The 22,064-nt window shown below is 39.4% G+C and overlaps 1 protein-coding gene across 1 annotated transcript in view; it reads left to right on the forward strand.

The window, feature by feature from the left end:
- ZNF81 (zinc finger protein 81) overlaps positions 1-22,064 on the forward strand; it is a 66,053-nt gene that overhangs the window by 34,879 nt on the left and 9,110 nt on the right. The window contains exons 3-4 of the mRNA XM_065900956.1: positions 1,220-1,346; positions 8,522-8,617. Coding sequence (XP_065757028.1) covers positions 1,220-1,346; positions 8,522-8,617 — 223 coding nt within the window. The remainder of the gene's footprint in view (positions 1-1,219; positions 1,347-8,521; positions 8,618-22,064) is intronic.

Genomic DNA, 22,064 nt, shown 5'->3' on the forward strand with positions numbered 1-22,064 from the left:
ACACTAAAGTTAATTTTTGTATATGATGTGAGATGTGGGTCAAGGTTTGTTTTTTTCCTCCAAAACTCATATCCATTTGTTCCAGCACAATTTTTAAAAAAGACTTTTCCTTTCCCCCATTGAATCACTTTGGCACCTTTGTCAAAAACCAGTTGTCCATATGTGTGCAGATCTGTTTCTGGATTCTCTTATTCTGTTCCATTGATATATGTGTCTGTACTTAGATCAATACCACACTGTCTGATTATTGTAGCTTTAAAGTAAGTCTTAACATTGCATAGTATAAATCCTCCATGCTAATCCTTGCTTTGTGTATTCTAGTTCCTTTGCATAGCCATATAAACTTTTAACATCTCCCTGTCAATTTTTACCAAAAAGTTGACAAATAATTGGCTGAACAAGTAGAAGACAAATGAGTAAAGTGATATAAAATTTCAGCAGCACTCAATCAAGTTGATTTATATATTATAACTGCACCCACCAATAACTGAATATGCAGTCCTTTCCAGGGACACATGAAACGTTCTTCTGGATAGAACATATGTTGAAATCATACAGTGTATGTTTTCTGACCCCTATGGAATTAAATTAAAATTGGCCAAAAAAAGAAAAAAGGCATCAAGAGAAAATGGCTATATTTTTGAAGACTAAATGAAAGCAGCAGTAGAGGGAGCTATGTAAAGTGAAAAAAAATGTACATTCTTCCTCCTAAAAGTTATAAAACACAAATTCCCATTAAAATGAGCAACAAAATAGGATCAAGTTCAAATCCTGTACAGAAATATTATTTTTAAAAATGAAAGACTGAGGGGCTTCCCTGGTGGAGCAGTGGTTAGAGTCCGCCTGCCAATGCAAGGGACACAGGTTCGTGCCCCGGTCCAGAAAGATCCCACATGCCGCGGAGTGGCTAGGCCTGTGAGCTGTGGCCGCTGACCCTGTGCGTCCGGAGCCTGTGCTCCGCAACGGGAGAGGCCACAGCAGTGAGAGGCCCGCATACCAAAAAAAAAAAAAAAGAAAGAAAGACTGAGTGTTGTACACAATGAATAGCAGAAATTTCCAATTAGATATTTGTATTCTGTACATTATGTATAAGTAGGTATTTAATAGGCATACCCTATGGGATATTGTGGTAAAAGTTACTAAAAACAATTTTCTATCTATCTCTTCCCTATCCCGCCATGCTGACCATGTCACCCTGAACGGGATTGTGTTGTTACAGGTGTCAGTGTCCTTTGAGGACGTGACTGTGGACTTCAGCAGGGAGGAGTGGCAGCAGCTGGATTCTACTCAAAGGCGCCTGTACCAGGACGTGATGCTGGAGAACTATAGCCACCTTCTCTCACTGGGTAAGCAGAGCCACTCTGTGAACCTACAAGGACCTTGTTATAGGTAAAATTGTGGCCCCTCCCCAAAGAAAATATGTTGAAGCCCTAACCCCCACTACTTCTGAATGTGACCTTATTTAGAAATAGGGTCTATCCAGAAGTAATCAAGCAAAAACAGGGTCATTAGATGGGCCCTAATCCAATATGACTGGCATCCTTATAAAAAAGGGACATCTAGACACAGAGACACAGAAACACAGAGGGAAAGCAATGTGAAGACATACAAGGAAAAGATGACCATGTGACTGGAGTGATGCATCTATAGGACAAGAAATGCCTGAGGCCACGAGAAGCCAGGAGTGAGGCATGGAACAGTTCCCTCCCTAGCACCTTCAAAAAGAGCATGGCCCTGCTTACACCTTGATTTTAGACTTCTGGCCTCCAGAACTTCAAGACAATAAATTTCTGTTGTTCTGAGCCACCCAGTTTGTGGTACTTTGTTACAACAGCCCTAGGAAACTAGCACAGCTTTCTGTACTGGGAAGCGGGGTGCTGCCATAACAAATACCTACAAAAACCATGGAGGTTGCTTTGGAATTGGGCAATGGGTAGAGCCTGGAAAGATTTTCAGGTGCTTGATAGAAAATGTCTAGATTGCCTCAGAGAAACTGTTGGTAGAAACAGGAGTGTTAAAGGTGTTTTTGGTGAGGTCTCAGATGGAAGTGAGGAACATATAATTGGAAACTAGTAGAAAGGTGATTCTTATTATAAAGTGGCAGAGAATTTGGCTGAATTGTGTTCTCTTGGGTAGAAAACAGAAGTCGTGAGTGATGAATTTGGATATTTAGCTGAGGAGATTTCTAAGCAAAGTGTTAAAGGCAGGGCTTGGTTTCTGCTTCATACTTACAGTAAAATGCTAGAGGAAAGAGAAATTGAAGAAGGAATTGTTAGTAAAAAGGAACTAGAATATGAAGATTTGGAAAATTCTCAGCCTATCCATACTGCAAAATATAAGAAGGTGTACTCTGGAAAGAGCACCAAGGGTGTGGCTGGACAACCAGTTGCTAAAAAGATTAGGTATATGATTTGTGGATCCAGTCAACCATCTCAGGAGAAACGCTGCCAGCTTGGGCTGAAGAGGACGGAGGCAGGGAAAAAGGAAGGAAGGCTGGGGTTCTGGGATTCTACAGACAGGAAACAGTCCAGTAAAGCTATTTGGCTGTGAACACCCTTCAAGAAAAGGGATGAATGACTCCCAAAATGGTTCAGAAGCCAGCAGGGCTGTCACTGCCATCACAGGCCCAGAGGGCACAGACTGGGGAGATGCAGGGTGACTGGCTGTCACCTCTTTGTTTCCAGAAGGTGAGCCACCTAATTAGTTTCAGAGCTAAGAGGGCAGGGCCACCACCCAGGTGTGAGGTCGCCACATCTGATCTGAGGTCACACCTCTTAACATGCTCTCTTGAACTCTCTCTTCAACTGTCCCTTATGGTACTTGTTGACTATCAATTTTGAGCCAGTATTTAGCCTTAGACGGAGTTTACCGCCCACTTTAGGCACATTCTCAAGGAACACGACTCTGGGAGGACCCAGTCTCAGTGCTCCAAGGGCGGCTCCTGGCCTCATACCATCCACAGGCTGGGCCTCCATCATAAGGACTTGGGCCCCTTGTGAGCAGCAGTGGGAGGCAGGTGTTGCCCCTCCTTTTGTTTATGGAAGAGCCAGACACAAAAACTTACTCTTCAAGACCTTAGAAGGGATATCTCAACATGCCCCACACCACTGGACCCCTAGAAATTTCACTGCGATAGAAGACCCCTAAATTTTTGTCAGATTTATTTCCCACCTTCTGCCACACAAATGTCTTATCCATAAGTCTAGAGTAGTTGCTCCTCCTTGCTCACTAGGTCTAATGAGCATAGTATCATCCATGTAATGGACTGATGTGATGTCCTGTGGAAGGGAAAGTTGATCAAGATCCCTGCAGACTAAATTATGACATAGGACTGGAGAGTTGATCTGCCTCTGAGGTAGGACAGTGAAGGTGTATAGCTGGCCTTGCTAACAGAGAGAAAACTGCTTCTGCTGGTCTTGACTAACAGGTATTGTTTTTTAAAAAAGCATTTGCCAGATAAATAGCTACCTACCCGGTATCAAGGAGTGCGTTCATTTGCTCAAGCAACAAAACCGTATCTGGTACAGCAGCTGCTGTTGGAGTCACTACCAGGTTGAGTTTATGATAATCCACTGTCTTCTGCACAGGCCAAATAGGCATGGTGAATAGGAATGTAGTGCAACCACCACCCTGCATCCTTCAGGTCCTTGATGGTGGCAGTAATCTCTGCAGTCCTTCAAGAATGCGGTACTGCTTTTGGTTTACCATTTTCTGAGGTAGAGGCAGTTCTAGTGGCTTCCACTTGGCATTTCCCACCATAAAACGCCTCACTCCATAGGTCAGGAAACCAATATGGGGATACTGCCTGTTGCTGAGTATGTGTATTCCAGTTATGCATTCCTGGACCAGAGAAATAACCGCAAGATGGCTTTGGGGATCCACTGAGCCCACTGTGTGTGATGGACCTGAGTGAAAACTCCATTGATCACTTCACTTTTATAAGCCCCTACGCTGTCTGGTGGGCCACAGTGATGTTTTGGGTCTTTTGGAATTAGTGTCAGTTCAGTGCCAAGGTCCAGTGATATCTGGTAAGCCTCATTGTTTTTTTCCCCAACGCACAGGTACCCTGTAAAGGGCTATAGGTCCCTTTAGGGAAGGTTGGGAGAAAGGTTAGTAGTATACATTTTTGGCAGTGTCATGGGTTCCTTCCTTCAGGGACCCAGCCTCCCCTTCATTCAAAAGTGTTCATTCCGGGTATATAAACTGGCTCAAGTCTGAGAATTGATTGAGGAGCCAGGACTCTGTGTTTTGATGTTTCAAGTTAGACTTCTGTTCACTTGACCTAGGACTCTTCTCCTTATACAGATCAAGTAAGAATTTAGTAGATTGCCCACCTATTTCTTTTCTAGGGATGTCAGGATCAACTAGCCAACCCTATAGATCTCTGTGAATTGGACTTTCTGTTTGTTTATTTTTTTGGCAGCACAGAAAGTTTGTTTTATTTCTAATGTATATTAAAGACATGTATGCATTTTTTCCTATTTGACAGTAGTATGGTATATGAGAAAGAAGTTTAGATCTTCACCTGGCCACTTGTTGAGTGACTAACTAAGCCTCTTACTAGCTATGTGATTTTGGAATTTTACCTCTCTGAGCCTCAGTTTCCTTATCTAAAGGGACTAAGAGGAGAGTTATTTTCAAGATGAAATGAATGAATTTATCTAAAGTGCCTAGGGCAGTGTCTGGTACATAATGAATACTCAGTATTCTTTTATTTCCCCTTTCCTTGCTCTTAATTTGTTGATATGTCTGTCTGTGAGCAGATGAGCCACTCTGTAACAGGTGTTATATTTAATGCTATTCCCCTACTCTCATATAGTGTTAGAAGGATAGAGAGGTATAGACATATAACACATAAATATATGAGTATGTAGCATAGTTTCTTAAATATCTGAAAACTGTTCTTTGCTAAATGTTCATATACTGTTTTTGTCCTGCTTTTCTTAGACTGTCCTAACTCTGCTGCCTTGAAAGAAGGTTATCTCTTAAATAATGGAACACTAAGATAAAGGTTTGTTTTGAAAGATGTCTGAAGTCTAATGAGTAGGAGAATGAATTAAAACAGTATTATAAAAATGTCTACTCTTATGTGTGAATCGGACTTTTCTGATTACTGCTTTGACCCTGTGGTAACCGCATCCACCTTGCATTTGACAACTCAATGCCTCTGTTTGGCCCCTGCCACCCCAGGATCCAATTACTCCCATTGCATTTAGGTTTCCCAGTTCACTGGCAGGAGTTCCCACTGAAATTTCTGACCTACAGCAAGGAGCTTGCAGCAAAGAGCAATCACAGATTACCCGGGGCCCCTTCACAAATTTATTAGTCACAGTCATCATGACAGGAGTGTCTCTGGACCCTCCCAGTGTGAGTGAGCAGACCTTCCACGATAAATCCACTCTAACATTCCAATCTCCCTAAGCCTTTGGATGCCTTCCTCTGTAGTACACCGAAGTAGTCCAGGCATTTCAGCTGCATTTAGTGTGGGCCATGTTTTGGTCCATGTTTCAACCAACCAGCCAAACACACTGTTTCAGCCCTTCCTAACCCCTCAAGTGGCAACATTACATTCAGAATCTGCTTTAGTGTACACATATCAATAATTTTGGCCTGATCCAACTTTATGTTCTTTCCATTATCCCACACTCTTAATATCCATTTCCACACATATTCCCCAGATTTCTGTCCGTATAGATTGGACAAATCATGCAGTTCTTTTGGAGTATGTCACACCTCCTCATGGGCCACACTCTGTACCTCACCCTTGGGCCTTGATGAGACTTAAGTCTAGTTACAGGTCTGGAAGCAAAGAAGGGTGGTAGGCATAGGTCCTGAGGGGAGCCAGCAGTACGTTACAAGGCAAGTCCCTCGGGGAGCCCACCGCAGGCTCCTCTGGCAGAGGAGGGTTAAACTTCTCAGTTGAGGGCAAAAGGGCTGCTTCTACTGACAAAGACTCATCTGAATTTAGCAGTTCAGTGTCCTCATATGTCTCCGTTCCAGTTTTCAGGATCCTGTTCCTTCCTCATCAATGCTCTCCTTTAACAGCAGACACTCTGTGAAGTTGGGAATTCAATTTGTGTTGTAATTTAGCCACTCACAGGATGAGACTCTGGGTTTGGTTTTCAGCCATCTCAGCTCTGCAGCTATAGGAGCTAAGGGTTACTTTCAGGACAGACAGAGAAATTTTCAGGTCACTTATGCGGTGCATGATCTGGAGAATCAAATCCCTGAGCTCATCCTTTTCTTTCCCCACTTCATCCAGCGCAATTAGGAGTAACCAGGCAATCTTATTATACTTGGAAGTTTGACAAAAATTTCCAAGGTATCAAATACAAGGTTATCCAGAACCTCACTTCTTACAAGCATTTGATTAAGAGTATCCAGTGTTGATATTTTGCATATCTCTATTGCCATGTTACACCAGGGACTATTAGTGCCCTCCTTACTACTGAAATAGAGTCATTAGTGCTTTTGAATCTAATCAGAATAAGGAGTCAATTCTAGAAATCCCATAACTAATTCAGAAAACTCATCCTTGAGATCCTGTTCCTCTAGAGCCACTCTCTATTATGGTTCTGCAGAGAAATAGAACCAATAGGATACAGGTATATACATATAGAGAGTATACACATACGTGCATGCGCACGTGTGTACATAAATACAGAGTGGGGGGAGAGGTTTATTTTAAGGAACCAGCTCACCCAGTTGTGGGAACTGGCAAGTCTGAAGGGCAGGCCAGCAGGCTGGAAATTCAGGTGAGTTGATGTCGAACTTTTGAGTCTGAAATCCACAGGGCAGGCCACAGACTGCAAACTAGGCAGATTTCTTATGTCGCAGTCCTGAAGCAGAATTCCTTTTTGCACTACCCCGTTTTTTGTTCCCTTTGCTCTCAGCAAGCACCTCAGCTGGTTGTGGTTTTTTACCAAGTGGGATGACCCAAAACTTTATTCCTGAAGGGTCTGGCCCATCAGCAGTGTAGCCCGAGTTGAATTGTTGTAGTTTTCCATTGACTTTAATCACAGGGCATGATAGTATGCCTTATGGGGTCTCCTGTATTCTAGACATACTCTTCTTTACCTCCATCATGATATAGCAGTCCAATTTCCCCTTGGTGGTCAAGATCAACCACCACAGCCAGCACAGTAACTCCCTTCTTTGCCTGTTGATTCAGAGGCATGAAAAGACCAAGATGTCCAGGTGGCAGACAACTTCCAGTTCAAGGGAATCATTGTTGTGTCTCTCGGTGGAAGTGTTCCTCCCTTTGGAACTAAAACGTGTAGAACAGCAGAGCATAAGGTTGCCGGTACAGGAAGCAGAATTTTTGCTAATGGGTCACTAGTGGTAATACTAAGTGGTGCCACTCCTGGCCCGGGGCTGAGTGGGTGGGGCTACCACCCTCGTGGGCTTGGAGGACAGAGTGTTGTACCAATGAGAATTATTGTGAAGCCTTAAAATCTAATGGAATTTGCCCTGCTAGGTTTCAGACTTGCTTGAGACCTCCCATCCCTTTTTAAATTCTAATTTCTCCCTTTTGGAATGGGAGTATCATCTATCCTCTGCCTGTCCCACCACTGTATTTTGGAAGCAGATAACTCATCTGTTTCCACAGGTTTGCATGGAGAGGAATGTTGTCCCAGAATGACTCATACTCAAGTCTCACCTGTAAGACTTGGATGATTTAGATGATGTGATTTGAGACTCTGAGTTGATGTTTAGATGGGATTTTAGACGTAAGAGTTGATGCTGGGATGATTAAGACTTTGGGGGATACTGGGATGGGGTTAGTGTATTTTGCACATGGGAAGGACATGAATTTTGGGGCATCAGAGGGCCGGCTCTTACGGGTTGAATTGTGTCCCCTCAAAAAAAATATGTTAAAATCTTAACCCCCAGTACCTCAGAATGTGCCCTTATTTGCAAGTAGTAATCTTTACAGAGGGGATCAAGTTAAGATGAGGTCATTGGTGTGGGCCCTAATTGAGTGGTATCCTTACAAAAAAGGGAAATTTGGGCACTGAAATAGGCACACATAGAGGGAAGACAGTGAGAAGAGATGCACAGGGAGAAGACAGCCATGGGACTGGAGTAAAATGCGTTTACAAGCCAAGGAATGCTAAAGATTTTTGGCAAGCACAAGTGCTAGAAGATGCAAGGAAGGATTCTCCCCTATATCTGCTAGAGAGAACATGACCCTGCTAACACCTTGATTTGAGATTTCTAGCCTCCAGAAATATGAGACAATACCTTCCTATTGTTTTAAGCCACCCAGTTTTCAGTACTTTGTTAGAGCAGCCCTGGGGGAACTAACACAGAACCTCAGAGAGGCTGCTTCCATCCTCAGCTGCTGAGTGCTCTGGGACATCTGAAGTGTGTGATGGTGTCATCCTTGATTGGTCTGAGATTCTTCAGTCCCTTTGCACCTTTGCGCGTATTACTCTTTTCCCAATGAAATGTCACTTTTCCAAAGAACAAATGGAAAGCAATTAGCTGGACCCCATTTTCTATCATTTCCTGTTAACAGGATGTGAAATTCCCAAGCCAGAGGTCATCTTCAAGTTGGAGCAAGGAGAGGAGCCTTGGACGTTGGAGGAGGAAACCCCACATCAGAGCTGCTCAGGTGAGCGAGTGTGATCCGGGCAGAAGGGAGACATGGAAATACTTGAGGCTGATACTTGTAAAAGGCTATGATTGCTACCCTTTTTTTTTTAACATCTTTATTGGAGTATAATTGCTTTACAATGGTGTGTTAGTTTCCGCTCTACAACAAAGTGAATCAGCTGTACATATACATGTATCCCCATATCTCTTCCCTCTTGCGTCTCCCGCCCTCCCACCCTCCCTTCCCACCCCTCTAGGTGGTCACAAAGCACCAAACTGATCTCCCTGTGCTATGCGGGTGCTTCCCACTGAAGGTTCAAAACTTTAGAGACTTCTTGAAAATAGATAACATTGGCCTCTCTGGTACCAAATTGCTCTCTCCCTCTATTTCCCTTACTGTTATCAACTGTCTTCTTGGTTTGGCTTTCCTCCAGGAGAATTGCTGCAATATGTATAGTCTCGATCACATGACAGGCTTCCTCAGTATGGATCTGGTTTTCTTGGATATTCTCTCCTTCCATCACATTTTTATGCTTTAGTACCGAAACCCCACTCCCAGGGTCTTAGGTCCTTATCATATACATTCAGGTTTTAATGGATTTACCATCTTTGAAGATCAGTTGGTTGCCTCACTCCTGTTCTCCCTGGTGCCTTTTCACCTTCTTCTCCATCTCATTTTCATCTTCTCACTCTAAGATACCAATAAACTGTTATCTACAACCAGCCTCACCTTCTTTTCTCTTTGTAGGTATTGCCTTTAGATTCCTCACTTCTCTCCACCTTCCCTATCTCACGCCTCTCTCCCATCTTCTGGCTTTGTGATCACTGTCACCTAGCATTTTTTCTTTTAAAATCAGCTTTATTAAGGTATAATTTACATACCATAAAATGTATCCATTTTAAGAATACAGTTTCCTGAGTTTTGACAAAGGTACACACTGATATAACCACCACCCCAATCATGACATATTACATTCCATCACACAGAATGCACCTTCATGCCCCTTGAAGTTAATACTCAACACCACTTCGGCCCCAGGCAACCATTGGCATGCTTTTTGTTATTATAGATTAGATTTGTCTTTATTAGGGTTTCATATAAATGGAATCATACTGTATATACCCTTTGGCGTCTGACTTTATTTGTTCAGCATAATGATTTTGCAATTCATTCATGTTATTGAGTGTATCACTAATTTGTTCCTTTTAAATAGTGAATACTATTCCGTGGTATGACTATACTGTAATTTGTTTATCTCTATACCTGTTGATGACAGGTGGTCATTGTTTGGTTATTATGAATAAAGCTGCAGTGAACATTCTGTTATGTCTTTGTGTGAACATATGTTTACGTTTCTCTTGCGTAACTCACCTAGGAGTGGAGTTGCTGGTATAATATAATCAGTGTTTGCTTACCTTTCTTATAATTTCTTATAATTGCCAAACTGTCTTCCAAAGTGGCTGTATTATTATACATTCCTAACAGCAATACATGAGAATTTCTGTTGTTCCAAATCCTCACCAACACTTGCTATCGTCAGTCTCTTTAATCTTTGCTATTATAGTGGATGTATGAGTTTAAGTTGCATTCCTCTGATGAGTAATGATGTTAAGTATCTTTTCATGTGCTTATTGACCATTTGTACATTTTTGTGAGTTGTCTATTCAAATATCTTTCCCATTTTTTATTGGGTTGTTTGTCTTCTTTTTATTGAGTTTTAAGAGTTGTTTATATTTGCTTTATACAACTCCTAAGCCAGATATATGTATCACTGATATTTTGTTCCAATCTGTGCCTTGCAATTTTTTAAAATATTTTTTTAACTTTTATTTTATATTGGAGTATAGCCGATTAACAATGCTGTGATAGTTTCAGGTGCACAGCAGAGTGACTCAGCCATACATACACATGTATCCATTCTCCCCCCAGCCTCCCCTCCCATCTAGGCTGCCACATAACATTGAGCAGAGTTCCCTGTGCTATACAGTAGGTCCCTGTTGGTTATCCTTTTTAAATATAGCAGCGTATACATGTCAATCCCAAACTCCCTAACTATCCCTTCCCTCCACCCTTCCCCCCACTGGTAACCATAAGTTCATTCTCTAAGTCTGTGAGTCCGTTTGTGCCTTGCAATTTTATTTTCTTACTGTTGCCTATCAAAAGGCAAATATTTTAATGGAGTCTAATTTATCATCTTTTCAAACTTTTAGTATTTTTTGTGATCTGTTTAAGAAATCTTTGCCTACTACAAGGTCACAAAAATTTTCTCATATTTTCTTCTATAAGTTTTATTATTTTAGCTTTTTCAGTTTAGGTCTATGATTGATCCATTTTGTGTGTTTAATGTAAGGATTGATGTTCATTTTTTTCAATACGACATTCAGTTGTTCTAGAACCATTTCCCACTGAATTTCCTAGGCACATTTATTAAGATCAATTGATTTCATATATGTGAACCTATTTCTGGATTCTCTATTCTGTTCAATTGATCTATATGTCTTTCTGTTTTAAAATGAAGGTTTTATTATTATTTAGGTATGGTGAGATCAACAGATCCAGAGACAACTGCCATTGAAAATAGTTTGTAACTCACAGTTCTCAAGAGGAGGAGGCATGCCACACCACGTAGGGTCACACCAGGGAGCACCAGGGTCAATCACGAGGTAGAATTTGTGAGGAGGAGGCATGGGCAAGAGACTTTATTGTGATTTTCATGGAAATAATGGGTGAGCCAGAGTAATCAGGCTGGGGAGGTTTAGAATTAGCTAGTTTGAGTAATTTCAGCTGGCTCTGGGGTGTAGGGAGTTGCCTGGTACCCAGCCCTGAGGAGATTTGGGCATGGGGCTAGTGGCTCAACCTGTGAGATCGTGATGAAGGAGATAATTGGTGGATATGGGCTCTGGATTGGTTGTTTTGCATATGAAAGGTGCGTTAAAGGGAAGTCATTTACTGCCTCTAGGAAATAACTAGGCCTGGGAGGGGCAGTCTCTCCAGGATCAGCAAGGCATCGGATGCCAGAGCATCAAGAATACAGAGAATAAGAAAATATAGTTAATACACTGTCCTTTTGCCAGACCTATACTTAATTACTGTAGCTTTTTTAATGAGTCTTGAAGTCAGGTAGGGTAAGTTCTCCAGCTTGGCTTTTTAAAAAAATTACTTTAGCTCTTCTAGGTCATTTGCATTTCCATATAAATTTTATAATCAGTTTGTAATTTTTTTGAAAAAGCTTGCTGGGATTTTGGTATTAATTCTGTAGATCAATTTTAGGAGAACTGACATCTTAATAATATTGAGCCTTTGAATCCATGAATATGGCAACTTCCTACATCTATTTAGACCTTTGATTTCTTTCAGCAATGTTTTATAGCTTTCTGTTTAGAAGTTTTATGTATCCTCCATTAAATTTATCCCTAAGTATTTCATGTTTTTTGATACTATTATAAATGGCATTGTGTTTTTTTTTTATTTTCAGGTTGTTCATTGCTAGTATAAGTTGCTAGTGATTTATTTTTGTATGTTGACTTTGTATCCTGAGGCATTTCTAAATCCACCTATTAGTTTTCTTGTAGGTTCCTTGGGGTTTTTCATGTAAGTAATCATCATCACTTTAAGGGCACTTTTACTTCTTCCTTTCCAATCTCATGATTTTTATTTCTTTTCCTTTCCTTATTTCAGTCTAAGACCTTTAGTTTGATGTTGAATAGAAGTGTTGAGCATGGGCATGCTTGCCTTGTTCTGATATTTGGGGCAGAAAGTTCGTACCATGAAGTATGATGTTAGCTGTAGGTTTTTTGAAGCTGCCCTTTATCAGGTTATGTAAGTTCTTTCTAATCCTAGCTTATTGAAGAGGTTTTCTCTTATCATGGTTACATATTGTATTTTGTCAAGTGCTTTTTCTTCATCTTATTAGAGTGATCATATGATCACTTTTATTTTGTTAATATGTGAATTTATTTATTGACTTTCAAATGTTAAATTGACCTTGCATTTTTGAGATAAATACTAGTTGATTTTGATTTATTACCCTTATTATATCAATGCATTGTTGTATTCTATTTACTGATTTTTTAAAAAATATTGGCATTTTTCATGAGTGATATTGGTTTGTAGTTTTCTCTTCTTTTGCAATATCTTTGTCAGGTTTCGGTATTAGGGTTATGCTGGCCACAAAAAAAATGAGTTGTGAAGTTTTCCCTTCTCTATTATCTGAAATAGTTTGTGTAAGATTGTTACTTTTTTTTACTGTTTCATGGAATTCACCAGTGAAACCATCGGGCTTGGAATTTTCTTGATGAGAAAGTTTTAATAACAAATTCAATTTCTTTAATAGACATAAGGCTATTCAGATTTTCTGTTTCATCTTTTGTCAGACATAGTAAGTTGTATTTTTTAAGGAATTTGTCTATTTCCTTTATGTTGTCTAATTTAATTCTGTTGTGGTCTGAGAAAAGAATATATTTAGCTGTTGATGGGTGTTGTGTACTAATATTGTATATATATATATATATATAGTTTATATATAGATTTAAAGTTGGTTGTGTGTTGTTGAGGTCTGTTGCTTTATGGAATTATATTCTACTTGTTCAATCAATTATTTGTAATTATAGGGGATAAAAACTGACAAGGAGATTTTAAAGTTTATATGGATATACAAAGGACCTAGAATAGCCAACACAGTCTTGAGAAAGAAGAAAAAGTATGAAAGATTTACACTACCTAATGTTCAGATTTACTATAAAGCTACAGTAATTCAGACAGTGTAGTATTGGTGTAAGGACAAACAGATATATAAATGGAACAAAAGAGAGTCCAAAAATAGACCCACATGTATACGGACAACTGAGTTTTGAGAAAGGTGCAAATACAATTCAGTGGGAGAAAGGAACATCTTTTGAACAAATTGCACTTGAACAAATGGATATTAGTATCAAATGGAAGGAAAAAACCTTGACCCAAACCTCACACTATATACAAAAATTAACACGAGCCATAGTAGGACTGAATTGTTTCCATTGGACCAACCCATCTAACAGATCAAAACTGTTAATTCTATCCATCTCTTTTTTTTTTTTTCGGTACATGGGCCTCTCACTGTTGTGGCCTCTCCCATTGCGGAGCACAGGCTCCGGACGCACAGGCTTAGCAGCCATGGCTCACAGGCCTAGCCGCTCTGCGGCATGTGGGATCTTCCCAGACCGGGGCACGAACCCGTGTCCCCTGCATCGGCAGGCGGACTCTCAACCACTGTGCCACCAGGGAAGACCCCAAACTGTTAATTCTGGAAAATATATTTTAAAAACTACTGAAGACACTGGAGAGTGACCAAAAGAACATTTTTCTAGGTCATCATATATTGAGTAATTTTGGATTGTATCTTGAACATTATCAGTGTTATGTTGTAGTAACACTATATTCTGTTACACTGTTCTGCGTTTTTTCATAGTAGGCAATTAACCAGGTTATACTCAAATCGGAGATGCTGTCTCACCTAAGGTGGATAGCAACTCAGATCTCTGTTCAGACTTCCTCTAACTTCTGACTTCTCTCCAGAATCTGCTTGCTTTTATTCACTCTACCAATACATGTTTTGTTTTGTTCCTCTAGAGCTTACAGTTACTGTCTGTAGAAGAATTTTTGTTTAGGAGGTTACTTCTCCATACTAGAAGTGGAACTCTTACAGTTGATCCTTGTGCATTTACCCTGTATTCTGAGACCTTGCTAATAAATTCACTCATTAATTCTAGTGAGTCTTTTTGTAAATTCCTTATAATTTTCTGTATCCATTGTCATGTCTTTTTATCATTTCCTTTTTAGTCTGCATGCCCTTTATTTTTATTTTATCTTGTTCCCAATCTGAAGGCAAAGTCTTTCAGTCTTTCAGCATTAAGAATATTAGCTGTGGTTTTCCTTAATTAATGTGTGGCAATTTATTTTTATTCCTAGTTTGAAGAGTTTTTAACATGAATGGATATGAGATTTTCAAAATGCTTTTTCTGCATTTATTGATATGAACATTTTATTCTGGTAATGTGATGAATTTCACTGATTTTTCAGATGTTAAACTGACCTTGCATTCCCAGGATAAACCTTACTTGATCATGATGTATTATCTTCTTTCATGTATTTCTTGATTCAGTTTGCTAGTATTTGGTAAGGGTTTTTATCTCTTATGTTTCTGAGAGATATTAATCTTTAGTTTGGGGGGATTTTTTTCATCTTTGATTTCAGTATCATGTTAATGCTAACCTCATAAAATGAGTTGAAATTCCATGCCTGCTCTGTCTTCTGGAAGAGTTTGTGTAAAATTGCTATATTTGCTAGGATTTTTCAAAGTTCACTCCTCTGTTCGGTGATTTTGTATAAGATTGCTTTAAATTTTATAATTTTTCCTTAAATATATGATAAAATTTACCAGTGAACTCATCTGGGTCTGAAGTTTTCTTTGTGGGATTATCTTTAATTTCAAATTCAGTTTCTTTAATAGATATAGGAATGTTCACATTTTCTATTTCTTCTTGTTTTGATAATTTTTCTTTCAAGGAGTTTGTGCATTTTATCTAAGTTGTCAATATTTGACATTCAGTTGTTTCATAATATTCCTGTATTATCATTTTAATGTCTGTTGTATCTTCAGTAATGTGCCCTCTTTCTCTGAAATTGATAAAATTTCAATTCAACAGGATTACAAAAATATAAATTTGTATGCATTTAATAACATAGCCTCAAAATATATACAGAAAATATGGATTATACTAAAAGGAAAGATAAAATACACAATCATAGTTGGAGATTTTGATATGCCTATCTCAGTAATTGATTTTTATCTGTTTACAGACAAAAGAATCTGTAAAGATGTAGCAGATTTGAACACAATAAACCAGTATGACCTAACTGACATACCTAGGTCACTCCATCCCACAACTGTAGATTACACGTTCTTTTCGAGTGCATGTGGCACACTGACCAAAATAGACCCTATTTTGGGACATAAAGCTAATTGCAACAAACTTCAAAGGATTGAAATCATACATTATATGTTCTCTAGTTACTGTTAAAATAAATCAAAACTCTGAACAGAGAGACAATTAGAACATATCCAAATGTTTAGAAAGTAAGCAGCATATATACACATAGCTCGTAAGTCAAAGAAAAAAACACAGTGGAATTAGAAAATATTTTGAGCAGAATGATAATGAAGATATGACACATCAGGGCTTCCCTGGTGGTGCAGTGGCTGAGAGTCCGCCTGCTGATGCAGGGGACACGGGTTCGTGCCCCGGTCCAGGAAGATCCCACATGCCACGGAGCGGCTGGGCCCGTGAGCCATGGCCGCTGAGCCTATGCGTCCGGAGCCTGTGCTCCGCAATGGGAGAGGCCACAACAGTGAGAGGCTCTGCGTACCGCAAAAAAAAAAAAAAAAAAAGATATGACACATCAGAACTTGTGGGATGAAGCTGAAGTACCACCCAGATAGAAATTTATTGCTTTCTATCAAGATGGTAGAGTAGGAAAATCCTGAGCTCATCTCCTCCCACAAACACACTTAAATTACAGCTACACAGAGAACAACTAACTATCTCCGAGAATGACATGAAGACTAGCAGAACAGATTTTCTACAACTAAGGATATAAAGAAAAGGCCACATTGAGATATGTAGTAGGGGCAGAGACACAGTCTATTCAGAACCCACACACCCAGTATGATGACCCACAAGCAAGAAGGTATCATAACTGCAGAGGTCCCCCTTGAAAAGTGAGGGGTCCAAGCCCCACGTTGCACTCTCCAGCCCAGGATACCTGCACTAGGAAGACAAGTCCCCCAACATCTGGTTTTGAAAACCAGTGGGGCTTACATCTGGGAAAGCTGGAGGGCTGTCAGAAACTAAGACTCCACTCTTGAAGGGCTCACATACAGACTTACTCTCTCTGAGTCCCATTGCAGAGGTAGCAGCTTGAAAGTGCCTGGGTTATACGAGAATGAGATTCACTGACTAATTTTAGAGCATGTGCCAGAGGGGCAGGGATCTAGTGGAACTTTCTCTAGGGACAGAAGTGCTAGTGCATTGTTTTTTACTCTCCTTCCACCTAGCTGGCCTGGTGCTGGCAGGTACCATTTCTGTCACTCTCCCACTCTCCATTAGCCTCACTAACACCATGCACCCAGTGTTCCTCTAAGGACCCACCCCACTCCACCCAGTGGGCAGCCTCAGCTGGCCCCAGTGCCCCCCCAAAGTGGGTCCTGCTCCAGGAGGCCATTCCACCCCCCAGCATGCTCACAGCAATCATGGCCCAACCACAACAGGTGAGTACATGCAGCCCACACAGAGGATACCCCTGGAGCACCTGGTTCTGGTGACCGGGGGGATTGTATCACTGGATATTAAGAAGATATTATGATGAACTTTATGCTAACAAATTTGATAACTGAGACGAAATGGACACAGTCCTAGAAAAACACAAGTTATAAGAAATGTCACAAACAGAAAGAGAAAAATTTTAGTAGTCTTTTTATCTATTAAAGAAGTTTAACCTAGAATTTAAAACCTCTCTCCATTGGTATATTCTTCCTGTCGTTTAAAGAAATAATACCAGTATCGTACAAGTTCCTTTGGAGAACAACAAAAACAAAAAATAATATTTTCTACCTCATTTGATAGTAAATTGAACTATATTAGAATAAAAAATTACTCTTCTTTCAAAGGTATCATCATGGTCAGAATGGTGGTCACCTCTGGAGGTCAGTAATTGACTGGGAAGGACCACAAGGAAACTTCCTGGGATAATTAAAATATTTTATATTTTCATCTAGGTGGTGGTTACATGGGGTATAATATGAAAAAACTCATGAGTTCTACATTTAACATCTGCATTTTACTGTATAGAAATTATACCTCAATAAATGAAGAATTTCTTATGCAGATCATCTTATGAGCCTGTGAGATTACTCCTTGGAGATATTTATATAGGAATGGTATTGCTTGATCATTGGAGTATACATGCTGTACACAAGTGTGCCCATTTCACCACATCTATGCCAGTACTTGGCATTACCCAGATTTCTTATTTTGTGGCCAATCTAATGGATGTAAAGTGGTATTGTGGGATTTTTCCCCCTTTTTAATATCTGTTATCCATTTGGGTTTCCTCTCCTGTGAATTGCTTGTTCCTATTATTTCATCTTGTCTAACCATATAGTTTTTTCTATTCTTGACTTGTACCTAATTTGCTCACTTCCTTTTCCATTGAGCCTTTTCCCCCCACTGAGATGCCACTGGCTATGGATGTTGTTTACTGGCTTCTGGATATTTGTTCCCGTAGTAATTAATTCAAAAGATTCTGAACACTTAAGCTTTTTATTTGTATTCTTAGGAGTTCCATATTGGCACCACTAGTTGCTATATTATAAATGGGCTTTAGTACCACACTTAACTACATATTAGACAATTCCCACAGAATATTCTACTTTATTCATCCTTACTTAGTATGTGAGGAATTGGCATTATCATTGCCCAAATCAGGAATCTTCAACATTCCAAACTTTGTCAGATTCTGCTGTTTCTTGTTTCTTCCCTCTTAGCTATCTTCTCCTACTCATTACTCTGCAATTCCTTTTTTTTCTTTTTAAAAGAATACTATTTAGATATCCTCTCATCTTAACTCCTAGTATCATCACCTGGAGCAAGTCTGTATTTTCTTATGCTTGGATTACTCTGTTCCTAATGGGATTTGCAGATTCCATTCTTGTTTCTAGTTCATCTTAAATGCCACTGATAGATTTCATTAGCTGAGACACTGCATTTCTCTTTGCCATTAGCTTTATGAAGTAAAGTATTAATATTAAATATTAACTTTTTTGCAGTCCAAATGATTTTATTTTTTAAAATTTATTTTATTGAAGTATAGTTGATTACAACATTGTGTTAATTTCTGCTATATAACACAGTGATTCAGTTATACATATATACTTTTTCATATTCTTGTCTATTATAGTTTATCACAGGATATTGAATATAGTTCCCTGTGTCAATTACTCCATGTTATATAATACATGACCAATAGCTCTTCTCTCAGTGCCACCTACAACATGGCCATTTATTTCCAATAAAAGTTGTATCTGTGCAGTTTCCTTAATTCATGCTTTCCTCAGATTTTCACCTTGTCTTTAATGCCTACCAAATATAAAGTTCGTCTCTGCATCTAGGCTCTTTATTATTTTGTGCTTTGCCTATCTAGGCAATAGACACTTTCGTTTTGTTTCATCTCAGGTTATCATCTATTACATAAAACTCCCCTTACCTACTCCAAAGTAATTGCTCTTTTCTGTTTCTGTTCCCCCAACACTCAGATGCTTCTGCCCCTAGTAATTTTGAAAGTCCCTGAAAATAAGAGCCTGTATCTTATTTTCATTATCCAAATACTAAGCACAAAGAAAATACCAATATTAACTAATCAAATTTGTGGGGGATAAGAATATGAGTATTTTGCTCTATTTCAGAAGGGTTTTTAAAAGTTCTACTGAGAGGAATTCAATGGAACATAGACTGCAATTGGAAAGTAAAGACAATGGAATCAAATATTTAAAAGTTTACTGTCTATGCATTGTGTTTCTATTTTTAAAACATTTATTCATTTATTTTGGCTGCTATTAGTCTATTAAAATGATTAGCAAAATGAATAGCACATAGGGTGTCTGCTTCTGAGGTTCAGAAAAAAGTCTCACTAGCAATATGATCAGATTAATTTTCAAAATAAAAGACTCAAACTATTTGATGAAGCATACATACATTTTTAAATGGCACAAAAGAAGATGCTAAGCAGGAATGGAGGAAGAGGATATGAACATGTCGTTTTATTTGGGAATAAACTGGACTTTTGTGAGGCATTTTTTTGAGTGGCAAAGAGAATGCCAGCTTGCATGTACAGTTCTTTCTAGACTGATGACTCCCCATTTATGTACTGTTCATTGAATATATGGGCTCAGGAAAGGTGTAGAGAAGCTTTTTATTGCAGGAGCAAATTTTTTACAATGAATATTGGTGCTGGTGATCTAAATATTGTCCAATAGAGCAGGGGGTTAGAAGTTACGTTCTATTTATGTTAGACATTTTATATACATTTAAGTGTTAAGTAAAGTGAGAAGTGAAGCCACTGCTAAAACCAAGCCTAGGAATCCAGGGCTTAATAACTTACAAATAAAGTAAAACCAAATGTGTGAGAATAAAATGCAACTTAAGAATAAGAGGAGGAGGCTTCCCTAGTGGCACAGTGGTTGAGAGTCCGCCTGCCGATGCAGGGGACATGGGTTTGTGCCCCGCTCCGGGAAGATCCCACATGCCGTGGAGCGGCTGGACCTGTGAGCCATGGCTGCTGAGCCTGCGCGTCTGGAACCTGTGCTCTGCAAAGGGAGAGGCCACAAAAGTGAGAGGCCCGCATACCACAAAAAAAAAAAAAAAAAAGAATAAGAGTAGGAAGAGGCCTTCAAGATCGCGGAGGAGTAAGACGTGGAGATCACCTTCCTCCCCACAAATACATCAGAAGTACATCTACATGTGGAACAACTCCTACAGAACACCTACTGAACGCTGCCAGAAGACCTCAGACTTCCCAAAAGATATATATTATTTTCCTTTTTCCCTTGTGAAAATTCCCTTGCAAGTGTGTATGTGTATGCTTCTTTGTGTGATTTTGGCTGTATAGCTTTGCTTTTCCATTTGTCCTAGGGTTCTGTCTGGTTTTTTTTTTTTTTTTACACTATAGTTTTTAGCACTTGTTATCATTGGTGGATTTGTTTTTGGTTTGGTTGCTCTCTTCTTTCTTTTCTTTTTTTATTACTTTTTAATTTCTTTTAATTTTTAATAGTTTTTTTAATTTTTTATTTTAATTTAATTTTATTTTTCTCTTTCTTTCTTTCTTTTTTCTTCCCTTTTCTTCTGAGCCATTTGGCTGACAGGGTCTCGGTGCTCCGGCAGGGTGTCAGTCCTGTGCCTCTGAGGTGGGAGAGCTGAGTTCAGCACATTGGTCCACCAGAGACCTCCCAGCTCCATGTATCAAATGGCGTAATATCTCCCAGAGATATCAATATCAAATGGCGTAAGCTCTCCCAGAGATCTCCATCTCAATGCCAAGACCCAGCTCCACTCAACGACCAGCAAGCTACAGTGCTGGACACCCTATGCCAAACAACTAGCAATACAGGAACACAACCCCACCCATTAGCAGAGAGGCTGCCTAAAATCATAATAAGGTCACAGACACCCGAGAACACACCACCAGACAGGGTCCTGCCCACCAGAAAGACAAGATCCAGCCTCATCCACCAGAACATAAGCACCAGTCCCCTCCACCAGGAAGCCTACACAACCCACTGAACCAACCTTAGCCACTGGGGGCACACACCAAAAACAACAGGAACTACGAACCTGCAGCCTGTGAAAAGGAGACACCAAACACAGTAAGTTAAGCCAAATGAAAAAACAGAGAAACACACAGCAGACGAAGGAGCAAGGTAAAAACCCACCAGACCAAACAAATGAACAGAAAATAGGCAGTCTACCTGAAAAAGAATTCAGAGTAATGATAGTAACAGTGATTCCAAAATCTTGGAAATAGAATGGAGAAAACACAAAAAACGTTTAACAAGGACCTAGAAGAATTAAAGAGGAAACAGACAATGATGAACAACACAATAAATGAAATTAAAATTTCTCTAGAAGGAATCAATAGCAGAATAACTGAGTCAGAAGAACGGATAAGTGACCTGGAAGATAAAATAGTGGAAATAACTACCACAGAGCAGAATAAAGAAAAAAGAATGAAAAGAATTGAGGACAGTTTCAGAGACCTCTGGGACAACATTAAACATACCAACATTCGAATTATAGGGGGCCCAGAAGAAGAGAAAAAGAAAGGGACGGAGAAAATATTTGAAGAGATTATAGTTGAAAAATTCCCTAATACAGGAAAGGAAATAGTCAATTCCAGGAAGCACAGAGAGTCCCATATAGGATAAATCCAAGGAGAAACACGCCAAGACACATATTAATCAAACTACCAAAAATTAAATACAAAGAAAAAATATTAAAAGCAGCAAGGGAAAAACAACAAAGAACATACAAAGGAATCCCCATAAGGTTAACAGCTGATCTTTCAGCAGAAACTCTGCAAGCCAGAAGGGAGTGTCAGACCATTTTTAAAGTGATGACAGGGAAAAACCTACAACCGAGATTACTCTACCCAGCAAGGATCTCATTCAGATTCGATGGAGAAATTAAAACCTTTACAGAGAATTCAGCACCACCAAACCAGCTTTACAACAAATGCTAAAGGAACTTCTCTAGGCAGGAAACACAAGAGAAGGAAAAGACCTACAATAACAAGCCCAAAACAATTAAGAAAATGGTAATAGGAACATACCTATCGATAACTACCTTAAATGTAAATGGATTAAGTGCTCCAACCAAAA

This window comes from Phocoena phocoena, chromosome X, assembly GCF_963924675.1.
Source record: "Phocoena phocoena chromosome X, mPhoPho1.1, whole genome shotgun sequence".
NCBI classification, from domain to species: Eukaryota; Metazoa; Chordata; class Mammalia; order Artiodactyla; family Phocoenidae; genus Phocoena; species Phocoena phocoena.